Here is a 27,500-nt window from a genome sequence, read left to right on the forward strand (position 1 = left end):
GGAAAAAGATCTGTCTGCAATAAGGAAATTCTCTTGATTGCACCCAATTGAAGAATGATTTTTTTATTTTCCTTTATTGTAATGTCACTTTAAATTATGTGAGTAAGTGTCTGTTATAGTGGGAGGAAAACGCAAGTGAAATGTTGTGCTGGAGAGCACAAAAGTGTCCACATTTCTGTAATAGCAAGATTCTGTAATAACAGGAGTTCATTTCAGTCATTTCTTTATGCCTTTGGAAGGGGGGGCTGGCTCTTGTCTGCAATGGCATGGTGTCATTCCTAACAAGGTGTCCACAGGCAGAGAGTCTAGGGTAGTGTGAAATTATATAAACAATAGCCTCCATTTGGTGCAAAAATATGCTTGCATATTTTTCAGTAGACATCATCTGTTCCAAGAAGAAAATAGAAAACTGAGAGTGAAGTTGGAAGAAAACTGTGAGCTACAAGGAACAGATAGTGTCCAACGACAAATAAACCTGTGTATTTCTACACCAAATGAAAATTAATGTATTAGTTTAAAAAATTAATCATTAAATTACGGTCAGAATTGTTTTTGAATGTCTTTAGATTCTTTCCTGGAGTATTTTTGTATTGTGTGGTGGGAGTGCTGGTAAATAAAGGAGCAGGGAAAACAGGAAAGGAAATCATCCCGAACTCCAAATTTTGGTCAGATCTACCACGATTAATAGCAGTAAGTGAGCTGTTTCATTCACTGATATGAAGAAGATTGTGAAGAATACAGTGTGGTGTGAAAATTCTTTGGGAGTCTATTAACAATTTTTTTTCTGTTCTGGGGAATTAATGTTTGTGGCTCAAGATGGCTGAAATCTTGTGTGAGAATGACAATTTTGCAATCAAGCAGGAGATAAAAACAATGAAGAAAAATATATTCAAGTTTTTTATATTCAAGTTTTCCTTTCCTATACAAGGGGAAGATAAACAGAAGTTGATCAGCACATGGATATTTTGCAATTTTGCGATTCTCGCTCTCTTGGACTGGTTTTGTTGTTTGGTCTAGGGGTATGTTTATTGGATATGATATTGATTAGCCTCTGCAGTTCAAGTTATTGGCTCACGGAAAGAAGTGATGATTCTAACTTTATAAAAGAATCTCTCAGTTTCTCTGACCGTGCATACTGCTCCTAATGCTCTTGCTTCTGTTTAATCCTTTAATATTTTCATTGAGAGGACATACCACCCTCTCACTCGCAATCTATTTTTCTGTACGTGAACCTCCCATCATCGTTCTGTTTTGTGTTGCCCCGCACTTTAGCTCGAAAAGAAAATGTTTTTTAATCAGTACTTTCTTTTTCAGGATGGGTTTGCCTTTGTTCTTGCTAAGATCACTTGTTCTCAGATGACCACCTTACGACAGAGTTACAATTCCATGTAATCCAGCCTAATATTTTAGGTCTTGACGCGTATACAGTCTCTATTTTTCCAGTAGGTTTTTTTCATGACATGCGGCTAGATAGAACTTAGTAACTCCAGTAGTAATTCAGTAAAAAGAAGCGGCTTAACTGATAGTTGAGATAAAGGCAAAAGATAATTAGTTAATATAACCCCTAACATCCTAACAATAGTATGAATTAGCTCCACACCGTTATCTATTTGATTCCTAAAGTGCAGATAAGGAAAATTTGTTTAGCAATCAAGAACTTCTTTAGTTGTTTTAGTTTTCGTGTCCTGAATGAGTGATTCGGGGATGATATTGTAAGGAGAAATTAGATACTAGTCACACTCAGGGGACAAGTGTGGCGGGTCCCCTCACTTTATAGACATAATTTTACAGTCTGTAAACTATTCTGACAAAGTGTGAATGTTGAAGACGACTGAAGAAGCGGAACGCGAGGAGTAGCGGTGGTGGCCAGGAAGGGGGGGGGTAGGGTAGAATTCGTCTCACCAAGCTCCCTTAGGGTACACTTCCTCGTCACGTGTTGTGCTCATGGTGAATGCTTGTATTCGCTCTGCTTGTGTTAAAAAAAGAGGAACAGAGTGGAAACAATTTTTTAGATGCAGTAGAGGGAACGCCTTATGGAATTAGCTCTAAACTTTTGTCAGCTAAAAAGATTTTGAACTATTTTTCGATGATTTGTCAGAAACACGACTTTCCGTCCTTGTCGTAGCCATTGATAAAAGCTGATGACTTTTTTTGGCTTAACCCTTTAACTCATAAGATCTAGTTGTTAGTTATCCCATCGAGCTGCTACACATTTCCTTGTGAATTAGTGAAAACTCGGAGCCTCAGGAACAAGACATTGGGCAGAAATCAGTTTGATAATCAGTAGATATTGTAAAATTCAGTTTACTTCCTTAACTAGCGAACACGGCAAGGGAATCATGACTATACATTCACTGATTTATGAATCGCATACGCTAATCCTTTTGTAGGTATTAAAGATCAATCAATCAGTGGCGATGGTGATTTCACGTCGCTATTTTGCAGAGGACGGCTAAGAAATGACCAAAGTCTTAAAACGCACATGTTGAGCTAGTCGAGCTGTTGTTCTGCTTATTACATCTTTTGATTCTTTTCACGTCCACATTGCCGTCGCCGTCGTGTTTGCTCAAGGTCCCTAATAAAGTGAATTCCTAAAGCTCGTTCGTTACATGCCAATGAGTTTCAGTGATCAGTAAATGCTAATACGAAGAACAACTGTTGTGAATATTTATTCAAACACGTCTCGATGAGTTAGGAAACGAATGAGTTAGGAAATTTTCGTGGGAGCGTTGCCTGCAAAATACTCAAACAATTTTGTGTTTACATTTCTATCGAATATCAGCCTGAAAGAACAATGAAGCACAAAATAAATTTTGCTAAAAACTCTACTAGATATTGAAATACCATGTACCAAGCAGATTGATCGAGAAGAAATTTGCTTCACAATTACAGTCATCGAAGACTGTCGCTGGTATTTACTGTAAACTCTATCTCCAAAAAATTGCCTTTTGTCTCTCGTCTCTGCCGCCTACATGATCATTACCAGTGTCGGAAATGAGACTAAAGAATCTGCTATGTTCCGAAACTTCACGTTTTATTTTATAAAATCAACTTAATCTCCCGCTCTCTCTCACCGTTCTCTATCTCACGCTCTGGTCTCTCTCATTTTAAATATATAATATGATCCTATTGTTCAATCATCTGTCACTTATCGCAAAAAGTCAACCGGAAATCAATTAACGCTGAATAATCTCTCACACACTCCCCTGTTTTTCTCAACGGAGAAAAACACTAGAATGGCGCGCTCGATAAAATTTGAAATTCAATGAACGAAACAGAAAGTTAGTCCAGTATATCAGTTCAGTGTTCCTAAATATCTCTAATCGGCATCAATGTTCGCATCTTGAATGCGATAACGAGCGGCTACCGCTGCATCCCTCCTGGGCCTGAATGTCGGGGCTAAGGGGTTGAGCTGCAGAGGAGCCTGTACATTCTCCCGATCGCAGGACAGCTCCAGTGGGTAAACGTGTTGTACGGCCCGTTCAAGTGTTCCTTTCCCCGCTCGAAGTTTGGCAGCTCGAACGATTCCGTCTCGTCCCGGAATCAGATCTTCCACGATTCCAATTTTCCATTTATTGCGATTTCGTTCCTCGTCCTTGATGATGATTACCTCTCCTTTGGCCAAGGGCGTGGTTTGACCCTCGTGTTTCATCCGGTGTCGTTCTCTCAACCCTCGTAAATATTCGGTAGTCCACCTGGTCCACAAAGCCTGCTTGCACCTTCGCAAATATTTAGCTCTTCTACGCAGATCAAATTCTCTTAGATGGTGTGGTTCCAGTTCTGGTAGCTGGTTTGATCGAAGAAATAGCAGTGAGTTAGGGGTAAGCACGGGTAACTGTATGTCGTCTTCGACGTAACATAAAGGGCGATTATTCAAAGCAATCTCTACATCCAGTACCACTTCACACAGCTCCGTCCAGGTCAACATTCCGCATCCGATAGTCTTGTTTAAAGCTGTTTTTACCAGTGCGATGAGGCGCTCGAACTGTCCTCCCCACCAGGCGGCGCGGCTGAGGTTGAATTGCCACTTGATGTTCTCATGTGCTAAGTAATCTTGTGTCTTCTCGTCACGCATAACTTGTTTGAGCCACTTCTCGGCGCCAACAAAGGTTTTGCCATTGTCGGAATATATCTTCTTCGGACGCCCACGGCGCGCGATGAGCCGTGTTAGACTTCTTAGGAATTCACTGGTTGCCAGGTTTGGTAGTACTTCCAGGAATAATCCTCGGGTAAGACTGCACGCGTACAATGCAAGATAGGCCTTTCCTTCTGTTTTGGCTTGTAAGTCACTTGGTAAGGGGCTTTCCCACGCGATCTTCGTGTCGCAGGCGTCTCTGTAGAGCATTTTTCCGGAGAGGGTCACGGGTGAAGCCAGACCGAGTGGATCGTAGATTTTTGCGACTTTTCCAAGGATACCTCTTTTTGTCGGCTCAGCGGTTGAAATCGGGAAGCTGACTTGAATTTCGTCCTTTTCTTTGTCCCAGGGGACTCCTAGCAGTTTTGATTCGCCCTTTCTGGTTCCCAGTTGTTGTTTGGCGTAACTCTGACTTTCTTCATCTACAGTCGCAGTTTCAACTTCTAGTTCCCGATCGTTGGAATGCCACTTGTGCAGCTTGAAAGTCGCCTCACCAAAGATGGTCGTGGCTGTCATCTTGATTTCTAACGCTTGTTCTATTGTCTCCCCACCACTGATTAAATCATCCACGTACATACTGCGCTCTATCTCCTCTACTAATTCCGGGTTCACCATTTTGTATCGCTGTAGATGTTCTTTGATAACTGCGGCCAAGAGGAATGGAGACGGTGCCAAACCAAAGAGTACTCGAGTGAATCGCAAGATTTCTACTTGTTTGCTTGCCAGATCCTTTATCCAATGAAAGCGTAAGGCATCTCGGTCTTCTCTTCGGACGCGAATTTGCAAAAATGCTTGTTTTAAGTCGCCAGCTATTGCCACGGGATAGAACCTATTTCGTACCAGCACGTTCCAAAGCTGGTTTTGTAGTGGAGGGCCGATTTCGAGGCACTCGTTGAGTGAGGGGACACTTGCATTAGCTCTTGCAGAAGCATCATAAACAATGCGTATCTTTGTAGATTCTGCATTCTCGCGCACGACCGCTTTATGAGGAATGTAGAACTCTTTTCCGTCCTTGACCACCTCGTCAGCGTGTTCTACGATCCCTTGGCTCAGTTGAGTCTGGATAATGTCGTTGTACCTCTCCAGCTCGCCTTGTATCTCTAACTTCCGCACGAGATTTTTGAGACGTTTTAAACTTCCAGTGTGATTGTTCGGTAGGGGGGGGGGGGGGGGGTGATTTCCTTTCCAGGGCAAGTTCGTCTCGTACCAGCCTTCTGAACTCCTAGTTAGTTGCTCTTTGAATTCTTCGTAAACGGTTTCCTGGTCTCCACTTGGATTGTCCTTTAACCCCAAGACGTCTAACTTGCACAATTCTTCGTAATCAATTGCGGAGGTCTGCGTTAACAACATGTTGCTGAGATCCAACTCTGTTCCAGGTGACATGATCGTCCAGCCGAACTTCGTGTATTCTGCTACTGGTTCTCCCGAGCGCCCAACTCTTGGTCTTGCCCCTGTTTTGATCTTAGCGTACTCGTTTGTACCAAGGATCAGATGAACAGGCAACATCGCTTTCTCGTCGTTATCATTTGTGGTTACGCCCTTCAAGTGAGAAAACTGAGCTACGATTTCTGCGCATTTTGGGTTTTCCAATGTCAACAACTCATTGCGGTCGACTTTGTTTACTTCGGCTTCTAAGGTGAATTTACCATCGACGCTTCGAATTTGTAGGCCATAAATGTCTATCGCTTTGTTTGAAGTACCAAACATCATTTCAATGCGCTTGAATTGTTGACGGATAGGGCGCAAATGTAAACAGTTCAGAAGCGTTGATGAAGCGTAGGAACTTCCGGCTCCTGTATCCAACAATGCTCGGCATTTAACACCGTTCACGTCAACTGTTACCATAGGATACACCACTCCTTTCCTTTCTGCGCTCGTTGTGGTCATCAGCTGGTCTCGCGATGTATGTTTGTCACAGATCGACGTATGATGTCTTCGACTGCAGATCTGGCAGCCAGAACGGCATTTGCACTCAGAAGCACGGTGTCGACTTCCGGTGCAGTTAAAACAAAGCTGTTTCAGTCCTAATTGCTTCCTGCGGTCTCCAACTGTCACAAACTTGTCGCAATTCACAGCTCTGTGGTCAGTTGCGTCACAGTAGACGCACCCTCTTTGTGTTGGCGTAGTTTCGTTTGCGTGAAATGTTTTCTCGCGATCGCGGAATTTAGCACCTTGCTTCCCCGCATTATCCGCGCCGCTCCCAATGGGGTTGATTTCCTTCCAACTTTTCAAAGCTTTTATCAACTGTGGGAAGTCCCAGTCCTGCCAGTCCACTTGTCCTCTCACTAGGTCTGCTTTTACACCCTTTAGTTTGTCTAGCACACTTCTTACATTTCCAGTGACGTCTTTCAATTTGCCCAGTGTCTCCAAAGATTGCACATTGTACACGAGCTTCTTGTAAAATTCGTGGATAGGAGCAGGTTGTGTTCCTGTAATGACAGGCAAATTCGCGATGTTCTGGACGTACGCATTCACGATCTCGCTCGTTTTCCCATATTCGCCGATGAGGATATTCTTTGCCCTTTCGTAGCCCTCTGTTGTGAAAGGCAGTCCGTCTATCTCCGCTCGAACCTTTGGATCTACCAGCTCTGTTAGGTATGCAAACTTGGTCACAGATGCAAGGTTTGCTTTATCAATTTCAGCTTGAAATTTGTTCCAGAACGGCAGCCATGCTTCATACGTCCCATTAAACTTTGTGATCTGTAGTTTCGGTAGTTTTGTTGTCCTTTGTTCAGTCTGATTAACCTTCTCAACAGGTTGCTGTTTTGCCTTGGTCTCTTCCAGTTGGCGTTCGAATTCTAGCTTCATCTCCATTTGCTCTCTTTCGAATTTAAGCTCCTCTTCACGAGCACGGGCTTTCCTTTCTTCTTCGTCCTTGTGCTTTCGATGTTCGATCTCTCCATTCGTCTCCACGAGCCATTTTTCTAGTCGCGAAACTTCTTCGTCAGCTTCGGCGATCGGTTCTTCAATGCTGCTGCTCCAACTTCCAACGTCTTCTGCACTTTTCCCGGCCTTGAACATGGTCTGTTCAACCTTTAGTTTAAGCGCGTCTACTTCTTTTACTAATGCTTGTAGGTTGTCGCGATGTCGCGCGACCGCTCCTATGTTTCCCTTTTCCACAATGCCACGTGTTTTTCCATTAGTGTACAGCAACATCTGCAATTTAGCCTCTGCTTCTTTGGTTAGTTCCTCCATGCTTCGCGCGTCCCGTCGGAGGTGCCACTGTGTCGGAAATGAGACTAAAGAATCTGCTATGTTCCGAAACTTCACGTTTTATTTTATAAAATCAACTTAATCTCCCGCTCTCTCTCACCGTTCTCTATCTCACGCTCTGGTCTCTCTCATTTTTTTAAATATATAATATGATCCTATTGTTCAATCATCTGTCACTTATCGCAAAAAGTCAACCGGAAATCAATTAACGCTGAATAATCTCTCACAACCAGAAATAAAACAGCCCATGAGAAATTTGAGAGGAGAAGTAGATTGAAATGCAAGAGGTAATTTAGTCAAAATACGAAATGATCCTCGCAAGTTGAAATTCATTTCATTAACCATCGTACGTTACACATGTGACGCATGTCTTATGAAATTCGTAATAGAACTTGCTCACTGTGGGGTCTCTGTGGCTCAGAGCATCGGAGCGTGGAATCCGAAGGTCTGAGGCTCAGTGGTAGAGCATCGGAGCGCAGAATCCGAAAGTCTGAGGTTCGATTCCTCATGGGGACTCAGATTTTTTTCATTTTTCTATGCACGTGCAAGACGAAAAATAACTTTCGCTAGATTACAACAGTTATGACAGCTCGATTTTGCGCCAACGGAAAAAACATATTTCGGTCTGAAATAGCGATAGAATGTTCAGGGGGATAGGAAAGTATTGATAAGTAAGCAAGAGTCAAAAGCAGTTAACGAAATACCCTCGTTCAGTCTGGTAAAAGATTTGGCACAAATTAAGTGTACAGTCAGTAATCTGCGCAAGAATTCAAAATGGCGTTTGATAAAACGGAAAGCGCATCTGGGAACCAGGTTTGATTTTCGAGTTCGGTTGGAGAAGCAACCAGCATGATTGGTGAGAGGATTTCGTATGGAAGGAGTTGGACTAAAAGTTTTACTTAAAAACTCTGATTCAAATTGCGAGTGCTAGAGCACGGAATCACGTCCTCTTCGGAGCAAGATGAGTGCCAGTGAACTTAGCAAACAGTCATGTAAAACACGTTCGAACGACCGTAAACAAACAACCTCGAGAGCCTACATCAGCAACCCGTCAACAGCACGACTAATTAATTTTAGTATGTATCACACAGGTGAATAATGACTTTCGCGCGCGCAGATCGGCTGGTTCGGAAGTGATTAGAATGTACACCTCGGGGCGTCTGAAGAGACAAAATCGCGCGTCAGCAAATTAATTTCGGACCATTTTTTGTGTATTGAAAAAATAAACTTTCTTTTTCGGTTTTTTGTGCTACGTGCTAAAACAATTATTCACCTCAGTGTCGGTGAAAGTGGTGGATACAGTCGAATTAAGCGGCGCCATATTGAGCGGTCACTCTATTTTAAGCGGTCCGTTGTCAAAGTCAGAAACTTTTTTCCTTAACTTCTCTATCGTTTTTTCACACCCCTAGTCCGTAAACCAGGTAAAAAATCATACGGTAATGGGGTTCTTGAGGACCCCCCTCCATTGCTAATGACCTCTTAACTGATGAGGCGTGTGACTCATGACGTATCTCATGGTATTTTTTATCGCCTTGCGCTTGATTGTGTCTGAAACTCGACACCAATTAAACAAACTTATGCGCTTAGATTCATGGGATACTTGAATGATCGCAAGGTGGTCTTTAGCACAATGTGGGAGTACCTGGTGTAGCTGACGGTTCTCCGTAAGATTTGAACAGTTGAAGTGCGTCTGAGGGTTAACACCCGAGAGAAACGATATAATGAAAACATTCAGAGAAAAAAAAAACAGCGAAAGTGTTTCTAAAGATACGGAGTGTTTAGAAAAACCGTAAGTCTGATAAATTAGAACAAAATTTAGCTGTTGTTTTACAAAACAGCGTTTAAGCCATCTTCAGTTGAGCAGAAATTTTTATCTAGACACTTTTGTGAACGGTGTCAAGAGGGCCCAAAGCTCATAGTGAAAAGACAGTTATTTAATTAAATAAACTCTCTCGCAGAGAATCCCTGAGGCTCACTGCTTGCGTAAAATTGCGGTTTGGGTTTGACCTCATGTAAATAAGCGGCCCGTAGACTCCAACACAGCCGCTGATATATTGTCTTAGCAACCGATATGCTGCCGTGATGACAAGTTTCATGAGACAAGCTCAATTAATATGAAAAGTAAGGAATATTACCATCGCCGGGCATATTGTCCAAACATGAATGATGCTTTGGTTCATTACACGGCTTGAAGGTGCCAGGTTTGTATTCCACCCAACTGGATTTAAGTCCTAGTTTTATCCAGGACTGGGAATGTTTAAGAACTTCTCTTCCATAACGACCTCTCGCGTACCAACCAGGACTGGCCACCGTGTTAATCCATCTACCTCTTATGTTTGCTTTGGTAAACGATGCAAGGTTTCGTAGCTCTGGTGGGGTTTGGTGCAAATTTGTTAAATTCCACAACCCCCCTATGCTCCACTTGTCACCACTATACCGGATCGATTAGGATTTTAATAACTGGGATCTGAAAATGTATCGGTTTTGACAGTTTTGCATGCGGTTTCCGGTTTTAATCGAATTTTTTTTAGGTTTTTCGGTTTTGGATGATTTTTTCTACGGTTTTGCGGTTTCTAATGAGCCTCAATGCCCCCCTCTTTAAGTAAGGCGTTGAACTAGAGCAACTTGAGTTTAACCAGGCGGGATGGGAATGAAAACGTTCATTGCGGCGGGATGGAATGAAAAATAGCAGCGGGATACGGGATTAGATACCCTCGAAAATACTTTCACTGCGCCTGTATCTAGCTTTCCTTGCGTTTGCGTTGGACGTGTGAGCATTTGCATCGCACGTGTGAACCAGGCATTACTACGGCGCCGCTCAATACAGGTCCGACTATAATTATTGCGTAGACAGTAAAGCTGTTGTAATTTTTAATTGGTTTAACTAAACGTGGTTTAATATTACTGTCTGAGATGGTAATTTTGAGCTCGGTTGAGAAATAGCGATAGATGAAAAAAAAAAACCAGAAATCTGAAGGTACATTTATCCTAATTTGTCAAAAGGTTCCATAAGGGTGCTTCTAAGTTGAAAAATGTTTATTTTTGTTTAGGTTAGGTATTTAATAAACTGGTGGCGTATGCTCCCAGCTCATGGTTAAAAAATTTGAAAAGAACAATGGGGTACTTTCGTTCGTCCATATTTCATGATTGAAAAACACCTCCGTTGTCGGATCTTAAGATCCCTAATTGAAACGGCAAGTGATCGGCTCCGACGTTCTCCACGTAACTGAAGCTGCTCCACATACAAAAGAGAAGTGACAGTGAAGAAGGAATGGGATTAGGAATCTAACGTCCCAAAACCCTCCTAATCAGTCGAGACAACACAGTAAGTGAACATTCATTTATCTAACTAATCGGATTATCATTTGTCCGCTCTAAAAATTATTTGGAAGAAAAAATTGATCATGATATCGTGTTCTTTAGTCCTAGTATGTCTTTCATTTAGTAAGAATGTGGTGAGACGAGAAGAAATCGTTTTCATATGACTAGTAAAGTCGATAACACACAATCTTCCTTTGCCCTAAGAAAGGTACTACGATTTTACAATTGCGTGAGGCGCAACGGAAGTTTGGCGATCACATTTTGACGTTGAAATCGTGTTGTTGTCACGGGCAACTGGCCCCGTTTCGAGTGGCAACGTGTCGTTTGACTTCTTTTGGCGGGCTTTCGTGTTTGACGGTTGGTGACGCTCGGCTCTTGAGATTTGGTAACCATTCGAAAAGAGGAAGGTTGCCAGTGACAACACCGTTATTTTACGGTCAAACCTTGTAACCAGACTTTGCCATGAACCAATGACTCGTCGTGAGGTCATGTGAAAACGATCCACAAGTCGGCTTTTTTAACTCTTTGAGGCCTTCCTAGTTTGATAAGCTATCTTTACGTTTCCTTCTTCATTGGCCTCAACACACAGCCAAAGCTCACGGGCAGATGTTTTGATTCTCGCATCTGTGATAACAAGTTTCATGAGGCAAGCTCAATTAATCCACAAAGAACGGAATATTACCATCGGCTGGCAAATTATCTAAGCATGAATGATGCTTTGGTTTATTACACGGCTTGAAGGTGCCAGCTTTGTATTCCCCCCAACCACTTCCCAGTCCTTGTTTTATCCAGGACTGAGCATGTTTCAAAATTTCTCTTCCATAACGACCCCTCACATACAAAGCAGGATTGCATGCCGTGTTAATCCAGTTACCTCTTATATTCGCTTTGGTGAACGATGCAAGGTTTCGTAGCTCTGGTGGAAGATGCAGCCAATTTGTCGTGTTCCACATCCCCCAAACTTCGATGTAAAAGCCACGGAAACCCATGTACGTGAAACCATTAACCAATTTTCCCATTTTCTCGTTAAATATTGGCGGTTTATACCCGTAGACGGAGATACCTTTATTCCGAAAATATTGTTTTGTCTCACCTTTGCTAAATATTTCTATTTGTGTCGACATTATGATGAGATCTCCGTCGACATCATACGGTACAAGACCATCGAACTTAACACCACCAAGAATAGAACCAGAATCGAGTTCAAATGAAATATTTCTTTCATCACAGAACTTCTGAAGGACTGTCAAGAGATGTGCGTACTCTTCCAGGCAACAAATTGGGAGTAATTCGTGAGTTGCCTTGCACGAAACGCCAATATCGTCACATGAGAATGAAAATTTGATCCCCTGGGGCAAAAGTACGCGATTAATCCCCCACTTTTTTGCCAAAGGTATCCAGACATCTTTTTTAGTGCTCTTGGTATACGAAAAGTAATCCAAAGTGAAATACATAGCGTCAGGGCATGTCATCACTTGGTGGCCATCCTTTCTAATGCGCAAGAACCAGTCTTCAAACACTACTTCGTTTGGAAGACTTTCGTCCAGCTTAAACAAGTCTGTTTTAGTCAGAAAAGGTCCTTGCAGAAAATCACAAAACATGCATGCATTTTGTGAGTGAAAGTAGCCTTCTTGATATTCTAGCACGTAGTTTAGTAGTTTGGTTTGCACACATCCTGCTTTCCAGTGACCAGAAATATTCCGAAATGCTCCCCCGGCAACTTTTACATTTGGTATCTGACTGACCACACGAATTTGTCTTTCTATTTGAGTGAACCATGAGAAGTGAACCACATCACGTGCGACCAGCACATAAGGTGTGGAGGCTTTAGCTTTAAGCATGTTCCACGCTTTTGCTGCATTTGTATCATCGACTTTAACCACGTCAATGTTTTCGTACTCTTTGGCCATTTCTATGATATCGTCACTGCGCGTTGCTACGTAAACTTGAACTATTGGATAGGTATCATTGATACCCTTTATTACATTACGAATGTGTTTGTCATCTTCTTTTGGATATGCGACAGTGTTTATTAAAACACTCATGACGGAGCTAAGTGGTTTGACATTGATACAGTTAGTAAGGACCCAACCTGTAGAATAAAATGGGTAACCAAATTTGCTGCCTTTGTATTCTTCCGGACACACATTCAAACTGTGATTGTTCATGCCATTATTTAGAGTTGGTGGTTCTGATTTGCCGTCAAGGCGTTTGGCAAGGTCTCCAACCTTGTTAACAAAATCCGGTGAGGGTATACTTTTATGATCTAAGAGGTATTTTAGTTGGGAGTGGATTTCGTGAAGTTCCTTTCCAAAAGATTCCCTGAGCCAGGTTGATTCAGTTGTCTTTACATCTGCCTTAGTATCTTCACGTACCTTGGTTGTATCATTTCTCTCCTTTGTTGTATTCTCTCTTTCCTTGATTATGTTTCTACAGTCACATGTCTCAGTTTTCTCCTGGTCTGTCACCGCTTTAAATGGAGGTTGTAAATATCTGAAGATTTAACACGTTTCTGTTCCATAAATTATCTTCTAGTCGTGGTATAGTGGAAATAACGAGGTGTGGGCACTTGGACTAGAACTTGGCTGCCACGAATTATTCAAATGATTTGGTTCTTACAGATAAGAATTACTCATAGACTATAATCGTTGACGACGAGAGCATCGAGAGGAGGAACTCTTTTCACGAGCAGTTCTTGATCCCCGTGAGAAATTTTTTGACAATATTATTGCAACATTCACTATGCTTTGAAGCTAAAAGTAACTATTTTGATGCAAGCAGAAAGAATATTTTCTCGTTCATACCATGTTGTATGCATCAGGAACTTATTGGAACAACTACTATCCTTTGAAACTCAAATTAATTATTTTGATGCATGAGGAAAGAACATTTTCCCGTTCATACCATGTTGTCTGCATCAGGAATATCTTTAAATACTGTTTCACCACAACTGCATTTTTTCCTTAAATTTGGTATAAGTGGATCATAACTGAGGCCACGACTTCCACTTTGCAATCAAGGATTTCTATATCGAACATACCTGGACCTTGGTGGAGTAAATACACGAAGCGAAAGGAGTACAAAGATAAAAACGATTGTTGCAATGGACCAACGAAGGTACCTCCAAGTTGCTGTGGACACCATGAATATTTTTAAAGCTGTAGAAGTAACAACAGATAGATATGTTAAAAATGTGGAGATATTGGCAACACTGTAATGTACTCTAGTGGGATCTCGTTTTGTTAAACTCCACTTTATCTATAGCCTGTTCCAGCCTCTCAGGCAGTGGAGATTAGTGAATTGGTAGACGGACAGTAAATGGCCTTCGCGAAATAAGAGGAAGATCGAAGTCAAATGCAATACAAGAGAGTCCTTTCCTCGAATTGCTAAATGAAAGAATATGAAGGCATTGGAAGCTGTGTGGCCAAAGTAGTTGCGGTGCTGGACTCGTAATCTGGTGGTCCTGGGTTCAAGTCGTTCACTCTGCTACTCGTTGGAATTGTTCTCGGTTTCTCAGGGCTCAAACCCCTTGGCTAAAATTTGTATATAACCGACTGGTTTGCTTCATACTGGCCTCGGCCTACGGCCTCAGGCAGTATTTTTCAGACCTCGGTCACAGTTTTTCACCATACGGACCTCCCATCCGGCAAATAACATATATTTCTTGACTGAACAAGAATAAAAGCCTGAAAATAATGAAGAAAAAATTGGCCTCCAAAGGGTACTTTGATTTCAGTTTGAGCTTCCCAGTCATTCAGTTCTGACTTATCGTTTCAGTTTCGATCGATGTTTAGAAAAATCTTGAACGAAATGCAAAGGCGCACACAGAATGCAATGTTGTGGCGTGACCTGTCTGTACCATTATTCAATGAAACATGGGCCTCCGTTTGAAACGACTGTTCAATCTGATTTTATGTCCGAAGTTCTATCGCCCGAAAATTGATGAGGGTGAGGCCCGGATAAACTATCACGCTTAGAAATCGAGAGCGAACAATTTTAGTATTTTGCTGTAAATCTACGGGTCGCTCAAAAAAAGTCTGGCTCATTTTGTTTTGTTTTGTTTGGATAGAGTAATAAATGCAAGCGGTCAAGTACACCTTCCCGCAGGTGGGTGGAAGAGAGAATCTCGCTCTCGCTCGATTGAGGTCCGACTTAACAAAATTTTGCGCAACAAATTCTTCCTTTCTTGTATCTTTGCTACGGTTCAAGATTTTTCCAAAGAATTACGCTAAAATTGTACAAGAAAGAAACTAAATTAATTATGACACGTGTCAAAGCCGTTTTCGTTTCGTTTTTTTTTCGAATCATCACACGAAATATCGATGGCTTCTCTATTTGTTTTATAATAAAGAATCCTTTAAATTACCCAAGCATTACATTCAATTTTCAAAACAAACTTTATTTCCAAAGCGAACAACAATGTCGTCAGCATGCTCTATACTCTCATAAAGCACGCTACAATAAGCCAATCAGAATCCCTGTTAGAATGGTTCAAATAATCTGATTGGCTGTACAAGACTAAAGCTGTCAAAAGTGTCAAACCATCAAAGTTCAAAAACCATCAAAGTTCACATTCTACGATAGTTTACAAACTAAAATAGTTCGGCAAGTCGATTTAACACTCACTTTTGCTTGAAGTTTTTAAGTCTCTAATACAGAATCTTGAAGTGAAATGATCAGTGAACTTCAGCCGAATTATGGCTCATAAAAACACTTGAGTTTTTTCACATGACAAGGTAAAAAACAAACTGTTCAAGGCGAGTGCTTGTTGAATGAACGACAGCCGAATTCACCAGAACATGAAGATCGCGCGGGATGACAGCGCCGCAAAACTCGGCTGCAGTGACTGATGTGACTTTCCACTCAACGTATCGGAAAGGATATCAGAGCAAGCTCTTATTTTTTCACTCGAAGGGCGACCGATGTAGTTTCTGAGGCTTGCTTTATTGTGATGACTGGAGATCGCCATGATGAGCGAGCCGCGATGAACTTCAGCATGATCATATTCGCTCAGACACCGTCATGATTAGTATGAATTTTAACAATTATGCCAGTTTGGTTATATTTTTCATCATTTCTGTTTTTTTCTGTTTTTTTTTTTTTTTTAACACTGAACTTTATGTACTATACGAGTGTTAGCTGTGTTTGATTTTTATTACCGTACGTAAGCTTGCAATCTAACTGAGCGTGAAAATCTTTAAACTCGGAATGTCTATTTTGTTTTTCCTTGAGGATTTTCGTATCTGCCCACGTTTTAATAACGTAAATCACGGCGCCTGGCATGTTTACAAACGTTTGTTTGGTTCTTCTGTTGCTACTTGCCGGCTCGCTTGTTCCGAAATTTCACCTTCAATTATCGGAAAAAAGCTAAAAAGAAGTCCCGGAAAAGGTCGAACATGCTACAATATGGCAGATGGCGTGACAGCTTTAGCTCAGTTCTATGCTCTATACTCTCATAGAGCACGCTTTTTCAACCAATGACAGCGCGCGTTATATTCGAACTTTATTATAATTAACAAATAGAGAAGCCTTGACTGTGCTCTGTTCTGTTATAAAGCACGCAGGAAGCGGCTAGAGCACGAAAGAAGTGTAGGGAGAAACACGAGACGTAGTCGAGTGTTTCTTCCCACTTCTTGAGTGCTCTAGCCGCTTCCTGCGTGCTTTATAACAGAACAGAGCACAGTCAAGGCTTCTCTATTTGTTTTATAATAAAGAATCCGTTAAATTCCCCATGTATTACTTTCAATTTTCAAAACAAACTTTATTTCCAAAGCGAAGAACAGTGTCGTCAGCATGCTCTATACTCTCATAGAGCACGCTACAATAAGCCAATCAGAATCCCTGTTAGAATGGTTCAAATAATCTGATTGGCTGTACAAGACAAAACCTGTCAAAAGTGTCAAACCATCAAAGTTCAAAAACCATCAAAGTTCACACTCTTCGATAGTTTACAAACTAAAATAATTCGGCAGGTCGAATTTAACGCTTTTGCCTGAAGTTTTTAAATCAGAATCTTGAAGTGAAATGTTCAGTGAACTTCAGCCGAATTATGGCTCATAAAAACACGCGGGTTTTTTCACATGACAAGGTAGAAAACAACCTGTTCAAGGCGAGTGTTTTTTAAAATGAACGACAGCCGAATTCACCGGAACATGAAGATCGCTCGGAATGACAGCGCCGCAAAACTCGGCTGCAGTGACTGAAGTGACTTTCCACTCAACACATTGGAAAGGATATCAGAGCGAGCTCTTATTTTTTCACTCGAAGGGCGGCCGATGTAGTTTCTGAGGCTTGTTTTACTGTGATGACCGGAGATCGGCATGATAAGTGAGCCGCGATGGACTTCAGCATGATCATATTTGCTCAGACACCGTCATGATTAGTATGAATTTTAACAATTATGCCAGTTTGGTTATATTTTTCATCATTTCTGTTTTGTTCTGTTTTTTTTTTAACTCTGAACTCTATAGACTATACGAGTGTTGGCTGTGTTTGATTTTCATTACCGTACGTAAGCTTGCAATCTAACTGAGCGTGAAAATCTTTAAAACTCGGAATGTCTATTTTGATTTTTCCTTTGAGGATTTTCGTATCTGCCCACGTTTTAATAACGTAAATAACGGCGCCTGGTATGTTTACAAACCTTTCTTTGGTTCTTCTGTTACTACTTGCCAGCTCGCTTGTACCGAAATTTCACTTTCAATTATCGGAAAAAAGCTAAAAAGAAGTCCCGGAAAAGGTCGAACATGGTACAATTTGGCAGATGGCGTGACAGCTTTAGCTCAGTTCTATGCTCTATACTCTCATAGAGCACGCTCTTTCAACCAATGAGAGCGCGCGTTATATCCGAACTTTATTATAAAAGTAAATAGACTACCGACGTGTTATCTGAAACTGACGGCAATAACGGGCTAAAAAGGAAGGTAAAATTCCGCACAGCCCCATACTACATTATACGTTCAGTTCTTGGATAGAGTGACAAAAACAATACATTACCATTGGGAAAACAGATTTGTTTTACGATAGTATGGGGCAGTACGGAAATTTTTACTAAAAGGAATATTTCTGTAATATTTTGCTTTCTTGGCGAAAATGATGGTCGAACCTCGTAAATCTGGCGCATTTGAGTCTTAACACAAATTGAAAACCCGGCATTTGAAAGGTTATTTAATTTACATCTGACCGATTTTTAAACAATATAACCTAATCGAGATAACGCCACTAATTACGTCTATTCTTCTTCGATGAAAAGCGATACGTTTCAGTTGTCTGCACAAGGCCTGACTGAAGTTACGCATGCTCTCTTTCTCTTTTCTAGCTTATTTGCATTTTCCTGTGCGACGTTTTTTCAATGGGCGCGATTCTGTAATGCACATCGACACAAACGTTCGTTTCACCTCGCGCAAAAGTTGTAGCAACACAATCAAAAAATTCAGCGTGATATGAGATCTTCGCCGCACCTAAATGTGGAGGGATGTTGTTTACCAGATACGCCGGAAACTTACGTGTGTCTGTGGAAACGTAGGACGATAGTTTCAAAGAGCAAACGGAACGCAAGAGAGAACTGAGGATAGTAATAAAACGGCAAGTTAAATTTGCCGTATGAAAAACACACCAACTGATTCACGGGAAACAAAAATTACTGAAATGCAAGCGTCTTCGTTGCACGAAAGGAAGTTTGGGTTGCCACATACGGTGTTACAGCGCCAAAGTCGGAGATGTGAATTTGATCACGGTTAGCTCGAGTAAGGGCTCTTTGGTCACGAGATCGAGCAAAGGGTTTCCCAATTTGATATCGATCGCACCTACTGTAGCTTGAAGGACCTTGGATGGCTGGCCAGACCCAACAAGAAAACTTTAATCGGTTGATGAAAATAGCTTCCTAAGAAACCCGAAACTATGTGTGTTTTTGACATAGTCCTGAATCATCTGGTAGTTTATCATAACTTTCGATTACCTATTTGGGCTAGTTTACACATTCAAGTTATTATTACAACACTTACGTTTCAAACCGGATCTGCTCGTGAAGAAAGAGAAGACTCCGAAGAAGCCGTCGCTTAAAGTTAAACAATGTAAAGTATAAACTCTGGCTGTCAGTGAAATTCCTCTTCCATGAATTGAAACGCAGAAGTTTTATCGACGAAGCTGCGTCATGTGTCAACAGGAAGGAAGAAAAAAAAAATTTCTGCTTATATCCCATAATGCACCACTCCTTGCACCATTCTCACCAATATTTTAATTTATTTCTTCACAGGCAGGCCCCTTTCTTCTCTTAACGGCCTCCGGCCAAAAGTAATTTCGTAAAAAGACGCTTCGAACGGCCCATGAAGGATGAAAAATATCACAAATACGTCGATTACAATTTCCTTTAACTTAATTAAGATATTCAGACCAAGATGTAATTTAGATATGCAATTTTCAGAGCTTTATTATACGAATAAACATAAACATATATAGACCTGTTGGGGTTCCATGTTCCGGTACGAGTCAGCACTAGGGTGACAAACCCTCACGTCAAAGAATGCCGCACGTTGGCACTCCCAGAACCCACGAGCATGAATGTCTAGCCTCGCATCAGATCCTATTTTGGATCCTCTACTCAGCTGTTCACCTGAAATATCTTGGAGGCTCGATCTCGATATCGCTACATACAGAACTTAAGAGTTCGGCCTCAAGGTCTCTCAGGTCGTTGTGTCGCTGAGTAATAAACCTTCCCTGTTTACGTATCATTGCATGGTCTACCGTAAATGTACCCCTGCATACACAAGTGGAGGGGAGATCATCAATCGGCCGGTCGTAGCGCAGTTAATAGCGTCACGGAACTCTCTCTCGTTCAGGGTGAATCCTAGTTCTTGCTGTAATTTTTCTGGCAATCGCAAAAATCGTGACTTCGAAATTCGGCTCTCGTTGGACTAATAATGTTCAATTAGAGTATGATAAAAACAAAGGGATATTTTCATTCGTTCATATTCCATGCTTGCTGGAAGCTCCGTTTTCTCGCCACTTTTAATTTTGGATTATGCACCACTTCTGAAATTTTTTAGGCGCAAAGGGTCTTGAGAAAAGTGATCTTGACCCCCTGGGTTGAGTAAGCCCCTAGGGTACCCATTCAAACTGAAACTGCGTATTTCAATTTACGGAAAGAGTTAGAGATCATCGAAAAGCCTCATATCAGAGCAGTAAAAACGTTGAATATTCTCAATTATGATCATGATAAACGTACTTCTTCTAAGTATGTGGTATCTTGTTGATTCTGTGGTTCAGAGCAGTCAATTTTAGCTCCACTGAATAATTATGCAATACAGTCAGACGAGAATAGCCATCGAGGATGTCAATCAAAATTAAGGAAAATAATTTAAGCTTATGTATGTTCCCCATGTCAGACATTTCCTATAAATTTTCGCACCGTTTATGTAGTTATAGTTATCCTGTGGTTATCGGTATCTGTGTGACTGTGGCGTAGAGAAACTTTGCGTTGTGCTACACCGCATACCTTCGTGTGCACCAAACCGAGCCCGCGATTATTTTCGCCATGGCGGCGAAAGGGATAAAAAATACCCTGAAAAATGCCCGAGAGTGTATCAAGAACAAAGACTATAAAGAAGCTTTCAAGCACTGCAAGGTACTGTTTACAATAATTCATTACTTCGTGTCCCCAATTAATTTTTACAATTTGTTGTCAAAAGTTGCCATAAAATTTACGGTAAAATTTTCTGGTGACAGGCACGCGTCGATCAGTATATTTACGTTCTTAATGTGTGGGATAACAAATTCTGATTATGCCTCTCTTGTTCTCGAATTTGAATTTATTACACTCTCAGTTCTTATTTGTTCTTACTGCAGCATAGTGAGAGAAGCGCTATTGCATTAAGTACATTTACTTCAAACTGAATTTTTTTACAGGTCGTTTTGAAGGCTGACAAAACCAATTACAACGCCTTGGTCTTCTTTGGAAAATGTGCATCAGAACTGGGCCAGCTCGACCAGGCCCACGCGGCTTACCGAAAGGCAATTGAATCTGATGATACACAGCCCCTTGCTTGGCAGGTAGAATATTTTTTTTGTCCTTTTTAAAAGAATCATTTCCTTGTAAGAAGATCTAGGTTTATGTTGATCAGGTACGATTCACACTATTGGGACTGTTAGTGTTTCTGAAGGAAACGTCAACTGCCATTTGTACCAAAACTGAAACACAGAGATTTTTCTTGGTGATGCACTGTTGAAAGCTTTCCTCTGATATGAAATTTGCTGTGATTTTGTTAGGAGCAGTGTGCAGAGAATGCCAGCAACCATTTGCCACAGCCTTACACTTTTAACATGATCTTGTTCTGTACTGGATTAACTTAATGCTTTACACCCTAACATCAGTTTGTATATTCTTCATACAGATCTCTATACATTTCCTAAGGTGCTGGAAAGGAGAATTTGTTTAACAATCGAGAAGTCCTTCAGTTTATTATTATTTCCTTTATTCTCATGACCCCAAGTTAATGTGTGATTTAAAGGTGATATTGGAAGGAGACATTACATATAGATGCTAATCACTCTTAGGGGTCAAAAGGTAAAAGATAATATTAATGAGAAGTAAAAGTTTTTATGTCTGTTTTATATTTTTCATGTCAGGGTCTTGCTGCCCTTTGTGAGAAAGAAGAGAATCCACAGTATAAAGCTGAACTTCCTGGTGTCTATGAGAAATTGTTGCTGATGTATGAGAGGTGACAGAAGTGATGTGCATACTTTAAGCTCTTATGCTAAAACTAAGACTGCCAGTAATGAACCTGTTATGTAAACCAACTAAAAACAGTATTCATTTAAATTCATTTGTGGTAAAATGATTGATTCATCTCTGAATCAGGTTGATCAAACTTACTCACATATGATTATAATTTAATTAACCCAACATGTACTCTTAACAATTTTCTCTCTGTTCACAGTGAAAATACAAAATGGTTGGAAATTGCAAGCAAACTGGCTGAAGTTTACAAGAAAAACAATGAAGCTCTGAAGGTATGACCCATGTGAATAACTGATTATTGGTTGCATTCTAGTCCAGCAGGTAATTTAGTGTTAACAACTGAGTTGAAAACATAAATTGGTCATTGTAAAGGGTAAAAAGCTGATGTTTCGAGCATTAGTCCTTTGTCAGAGCAATTGATGAAGGGCTAATGCTCGAAACGTCAGCTTTTTTACCCTTTAGGTGGCCAATTTATGTTTTTAACTCAGTTGTTAACACTAAATTACCTGCTGTACTCTCCCACCAATGTAGCACCACAGTTTCTTTAGAAACTTAACCCCTTTATGTATTCAGCCTGATTTGTTTGTTTGTTTTTTTTTATCTAATCTACATGCTTGTCCTTCGGGTGAGATTCATAGAAATCATTTTAAATATAAATTTGTTTAACACCAAATTATACACTCTAAGTGAAGTATTATATTTAATTTTTTAGGCGGTACATATGTGGGAGAAGATGGCCATGGTCACCAAAGACGCTGCTGAACAGTTTGGAATTTGGATGAAAATCATAAAAATCCTTGAAAAGGTGAATTTGTTGTTTTGTTGTAACACTTCAACCTCAAAGAGTGACCAGCATCTTATTCTCCTTACAATATCACCCCTGAATCAAGGACTAAGGTCACTGGAATAAAGGAAATGATCATCATTTATGGAAATTCTTGATTGTAGACCAAATTCTCCCTGTCAGTGCCCTAGGAAATGTATAGAGGACAGTATGGAGAATATGTAAAACTTTTATCCAACACTGGAAAGATGTCAACTGACCAACTTACTCTTTTTATTCTCAGTCTCGTAGTATTAATTCTCAGTATGAACATCTCATATATTTCTTTTAATTTTTAAGTCTGAGAATCTGGTGTTAAATCAAATGATATCCCTATGTACCAAAAGTCATAGATTGTAATGAGCCAACTCAAGGTTCTTCCCCTTTGTGTGGCATTAAATCTTAGAAGGGTACTCTGTGCTTGAGATTATAGATGTACTAAAATCTGCAAACCCTGTCAAGTTGTGTTCTGAAAATTGGCACCATCCTCTCAACCAATCTGTAGCAACATTATGACTGATGGAGCTCAGTAGCTAGTGTTCCCTGTGCCAAGGCTTGTTATATGACTGTCAAATACAGTTTGTGTCAATGTTAGATTTTTCATGGGCACCTACTAGTTTTGATACCCAGTATAACTTGGTTCTGGATGGCTTTTGCCACTGCTTTGAGTGTGATGTATGGGACACGAGTTTTAATTGCCAACACATCGAGATTGCTATTGATTTCAGTGGAACCTTGATTTAAAGAAGTGCTAAGGGACTGGGGAAGTTAGTTCATTAAATTGGGGATTTGTTATATTGAAAACCTCGATTTAACGAATTTGTGGAAAAACAAACAAAATGTTTGTTATATTGAGGGAGGGTGGACGGTTGTTTTTCCTTTTTTTCTTATGTTCTTCCTGTTTGTTTTTGTTTTTGTTTTTGTTTTTTTTTTGTGGGTGACATCGCACTACCCAGCACTTTGGGATTGGAACAATCCTTTAAATAACGTTTGTGCTTTCATATTCACATCAAAATGTCTGTATTGAGTGACAATACACTGTACAGGTCTTTACATAGTGGAAGTCACTAGCAAGCGGAGAAACAAGGGCGTAAGCCAGGAAATTCCTGCCTCTTTTACCTTTTTACCACAAGAAGCCTTCAATAGTAATAAAAGACAAAGAGAATAAAGCAGATCTGTAGATGTGTTGATAGTGTCAGTGTTGGCATTTATGATGAGTTGTTAACTGTGACGTTGTTCTATAGTTAGAGAATTGAAAGATTTTGAATCTTGTCGGTCTGTTTCGCATTTGCCTATTGCCACGTGTTGACATTTGTTCGTTACGTTATCTCAGGGTATATTATACCTTTGAGCGTCTGGATAGTGTTCGTTATATCAAGGATTTTGTAAATCGAGGCTCTGTCCCATACATTTTCCTGTAACTTTGGCCGGGCTGAAGAGTTTTGTTCGTTTTATAGACTTTGTTTTAAAGCAGTTCGTTAACTCGAGGTTCTACAATGACTTGAATAACATTTTATTTTGAAATTACTTTCAGAGAAAATTAGAAGAGGCTGGGTCTAAAAAGGTAGGCAGTGTTGTAATGAATTAGTGACTAGTTTTATTTCTCATAACAACCAATCAGATCTCCATGAATCTTTGCCACATACAGTACCGCTCGCGCATAAGTTAACTAAAAAACGAGAATAAAACGCGCCAAAAATCGTATGCGATTGCGAATTAAAAAAATCGTGCGCGTCTAAAAATCGCACGTTCCTAAGTTGAGATATCTGCCTCATTAAGTATGTATGAGGTACATTTTTTTTGTCTTTCTTTTGTTGGCGGTTTAGACTTCATTGTAATAGCACTAAAACATTACCAACCACAAGCAAACTTGTTCGTTTCAATCACCGTTCGAACCGACCTTCCCGACATGCGGTTACAAATGCGCATCGTAATCGGATTATATAAATGATCTATCATGTTCTAACGGAATTCTTTTATCAAAATAGCTATTTCTCACTTCGTTTAAATAGACATCCGTAGCAACGGGTTAAGAATTTGTTCAAAATAAATTTATTCTCAGTGTGTCGTAATTCGGTAAAATCAATTAAGGCGCTCGTTTGTAACCAGTTGCGTTCTGAATGCAAACCCACACGCGAATACTTATTTCATAGCTTTTTTCATCGGTGAATATGCTATTCTCGTAAACTGGTTCATTCATCTCGTCATTTACAGAGAAACTGTTAAGATCTTCTCGTTTATTTTAATGGTGTTGTGTTACAGTATGGTTACCTGTCACGGCTACATCTTGTTCAGACTCGTATGCAAATTCTAATGGGAAACCGAATTTGCTTCGTGTCTCGGTATTTGTGAAATCATCGATCGATGCTCACCAAATTGCTCGAAAAAGGGAGACTGTTTTGAGAGATCTTGACATTATTGACAGACGCTTGCATAATATGCTCATGTACAGTAGTCTGTTGTAGCATTTTCGGATTTCAGATGTTTTTCGTATTTGACATTATTTAACAAATAGAGAAGCCTTGACTTTGCTCTGTTGTAAAGCACGCAGGAAGCGAGCACGAAATAAGTGTAGACTACGTCTCGTGTTTCTCCACACTTCTTGAGAATTCCCCAGGCAAACTCCCAAGCATTACTTTCAATTTTCAAAACTTTATTTTCCAAAGCGTAGAACAGTGTCGTTACATGCTCTATACTCTCATAAAACACGCTACAATAAGCCAATCAGAATCCCTGTTGGAATGGTTCAAATAATCTGATTGGCTGTACAAGACTAATGCTGTCAAAAATGTCAAACCATCAAATTTCACATTCTGCGGCAATTGTTTACAAACTTATCAGTTTGGCAGGTCGAATCTAACACTTCTGCTTGCAGTTTTTAAGTCCCTGTTACAAAATGTGGAGGTGAAATGTTTCAGGGAAATCTGGCCGAATTGTGGCTGACAAAAACACGCAAGTTTTTCACATGACAAATAGTTGACAAACTGCTCAAGGCGATTTTTTGCGAATGAACGACAGCTGAATTCACCGGAACATGAAGATTTCTCGGGATGACAGAGCCGTAAAACTCGGTTGCAGTGACTGATGTGACCTTCATCACTCAACGCATCGGAAAGGACATCAGAGCAAGCTCATGGTTGTTCACTCAAAGGGCGGTCGATGTAATTTCTGAGGCTTGCTTCACTGGTGATCTCCAAGCTAGCCACGTTGGACCTCAACATGATCGCAGTCGCTCTAACACCGTCATGATTCGTTTTGGCTATATATTTTATCATTCCTGTTTTGTTCTGTTTTGTTTTTGAACTCGAACTTTATATTCTATACGAGTGTAGCTGTGTTTGATTTTTATTACCATTCGTAAGCTTGCAATTTAACTGAGCGTGAAAACCTTCAAAACTCGGACTGTCCATTTCGTTTTCTCTTTGAGGATTTTCGTCTCTGCTCACGTTATAATAGCGTCAATTACGGCGCCTGGCATGTTCATAAACCTTTGTTTGGTTGTTCCGTTGCTACTTGCCGGCTCGCTTGTTTGCAAATTTCACTTTCAATTAACGGAAAAAAGCTAGAGAAAAGTCCCGGAAAAGGTCGGACATAGTTCAAATTGGCAGATGGTGTGACAGCTGTAGCTCAGCTCTGTGCTCTAGCTCTTACACAGCACGCTCTTTCAACCAATGACAGCGCGCGCGATATCCAAACTATTATTATAAATTGCGATTTACCATAACTTGACCTTTTATCGTTGTAATATGATGCGCTCCACAATGAAACAAATCATCACCTGCGATGCGGAATAATACTGATTACATTCCTATGCGTAAACACCGAAGTGAATAACAAAGGCACAGGAGTCGCGCATTTTTTTTTTAGCGTGCGCGCAAAAAATTGGCATGTACACGTCTGAATACCCTACGTCGGAGCGTAGGAAATTCATCTGCGCAGTTGATATATACGCGAGCGGTACCGTATTTTAATTGGGAACTTTAAAGGATTTTAGTTACTTTTAAAACATTACAGGAGGAAAGAATCTTAAATCCTCATATCTGATCAGCTAATTGCACGCTCATAACTTGTCCAGCTTTTTATGATACAGGTTATGGCCCGGAATTTTTTTGGCGCCATTCACAGAAAAGGAGAGAAAAACAAACCAGCAGGAAAAATGTCTATGTTTATCAGGCTGGGCCAGTCTGTTTGGGAACAACCTATGTGTTTTGATTATCACATGTGTTACCAATATGAATGCAAGTATTTATCGCTATTAGTTGCAGGAAGCTTATGAGAAAGTCCTACATAGCGGCCAGCCTCAAGAAGCAACTAAAGATCTTGAAATACACTTTGAAAATTATCTCAGACTTCTGATTAACAATCAGGTAAATTGTAAATTTAGTAACTATTTGTTTTTCTGAACACGATGCACTCTCATTGGTGTGTAACAGCTTAAAGTGGGTAAAATGTCGGCGTAGATATAGTTGTCTGGGAGAATTGAACTAAAAGAAAACTGAGGAATGTCAAAGTGAGCAAATATATAAGAACCATTCATACTCATTAACAATTGGTTCTGACATCAGCGTGTGTTCATCGAGATATGAAGCACGCGGAAAGTTTGGAGAGCACGAAAGATGCGTAAGAGTTGCTTGAGGCGTAGCCGAGAGCAACATCTTGCTTCTCGAGTGCTCTCCAAACTTCTCAAGTGCTTTATATCGATGAACACACAGCTGACGTATGAACCAATTGTTTTATAACATTTTCAACCCGATGGAAAATTTTTTTCTGGAGGGATTTGTTTCCTAACGTCATGAGCGTGCACAATAGGAATATGAAGCACGCTCGCGCAATTGAATTTGATTAGACAAATTTACTAGCTATGTTATAATTTCAATATTCAAAACAAACTTTGTTTTCTAAGCGAACAACAGTGTCGTCAATGCACTGCACTCTCATAAAGCACGCTATAATAAGCCAATCAGAATCCCTGTTAGAATGGTACAAATAATCTGATTGGGTGTGCAAGTCTAAAGCTGTCAAAAATGTCAAACCATCAAATTTCAAAATCCATCAAAGTTTATATTCTGCAATTGTTTACAAACTTAGTAGTTCGGCAGATCGTATTTAATTCGTTCCTCTGAAGCATTTTGGTCTCTCGAATACAGAATCTGAAGCGAAATGTTCAGAGAAATCCGGCTGAATTGTGGCCCATAAAAACACGCTTATTTTTCATATGACGATTAGAAAACAAACTGTTTAAGCGTGTGTTTTATGAATGAACGACAGCCGAA

At 40.4% G+C, this 27,500-nt stretch overlaps 4 protein-coding genes across 4 annotated transcripts in view; 2 read left to right on the top strand and 2 right to left on the bottom strand.

Moving 5' to 3' along the window:
- Positions 1–2,831, top strand: part of LOC113681576 (uncharacterized) — a 6,291-nt gene extending 3,460 nt beyond the window's left edge. The window contains exons 5-6 of the mRNA XM_089202604.1: positions 514–690; positions 1,315–2,831. Coding sequence (XP_089058730.1) covers positions 514–690; positions 1,315–1,392 — 255 coding nt within the window. The 3' untranslated portion in view covers positions 1,393–2,831. The remainder of the gene's footprint in view (positions 1–513; positions 691–1,314) is intronic.
- Positions 2,654–7,463, bottom strand: LOC149046594 (uncharacterized). Its single transcript, XM_089203371.1, has one exon. It carries the CDS (start codon positions 7,328–7,330, stop codon positions 3,320–3,322), a length of 4,011 nt encoding a protein of 1,336 aa, XP_089059497.1. The 5' UTR covers positions 7,331–7,463; the 3' UTR covers positions 2,654–3,319.
- Positions 7,464–10,205: 2,742 nt separating this feature from the next.
- On the bottom strand, positions 10,206–18,869 carry LOC113681580 (uncharacterized). Its single transcript, XM_089203372.1, has 3 exons — positions 18,673–18,869; positions 13,710–13,827; positions 10,206–13,162 (listed from the first exon to the last, which is right to left on the bottom strand). Exons 2-3 carry the CDS (start codon positions 13,811–13,813, stop codon positions 11,326–11,328), a joined length of 1,941 nt encoding a protein of 646 aa, XP_089059498.1. The 5' UTR covers positions 13,814–13,827; positions 18,673–18,869; the 3' UTR covers positions 10,206–11,325.
- Positions 18,870–20,050: 1,181 nt separating this feature from the next.
- Positions 20,051–27,500, top strand: part of LOC113675702 (tetratricopeptide repeat protein 37) — a 37,837-nt gene continuing 30,387 nt past the window's right edge. The window contains exons 1-7 of the mRNA XM_089203370.1: positions 20,051–20,291; positions 20,573–20,716; positions 21,293–21,384; positions 21,604–21,676; positions 22,117–22,209; positions 23,762–23,791; positions 26,487–26,594. Coding sequence (XP_089059496.1) covers positions 20,202–20,291; positions 20,573–20,716; positions 21,293–21,384; positions 21,604–21,676; positions 22,117–22,209; positions 23,762–23,791; positions 26,487–26,594 — 630 coding nt within the window. The 5' untranslated portion in view covers positions 20,051–20,201. The remainder of the gene's footprint in view (positions 20,292–20,572; positions 20,717–21,292; positions 21,385–21,603; positions 21,677–22,116; positions 22,210–23,761; positions 23,792–26,486; positions 26,595–27,500) is intronic.

Source organism: Pocillopora damicornis, chromosome 4 (assembly GCF_964200805.1).
Source record: "Pocillopora damicornis chromosome 4, jaPocDami1.2, whole genome shotgun sequence".
NCBI classification, from domain to species: domain Eukaryota; kingdom Metazoa; phylum Cnidaria; class Anthozoa; order Scleractinia; family Pocilloporidae; genus Pocillopora; species Pocillopora damicornis.

Excerpts from the sequence above, each read along its gene's own strand:
- LOC149046594 (XM_089203371.1), bottom strand. The coding sequence starts at position 7,330 with ATGGAGGAACTAACCAAAGAAGCAGAGGCTAAATTGCAGATGTTGCTG.
- LOC113681580 (XM_089203372.1), bottom strand. The coding sequence starts at position 13,813 with ATGGTGTCCACAGCAACTTGGAGGTACCTTCGTTGGTCCATTGCAACA. Across the intron at positions 13,163-13,709 it reads TTTACTCCACCAAGGTCCAG|ATATTTACAACCTCCATTTA; the intron begins GTATGTTCGATA and ends TTAAATCTTCAG.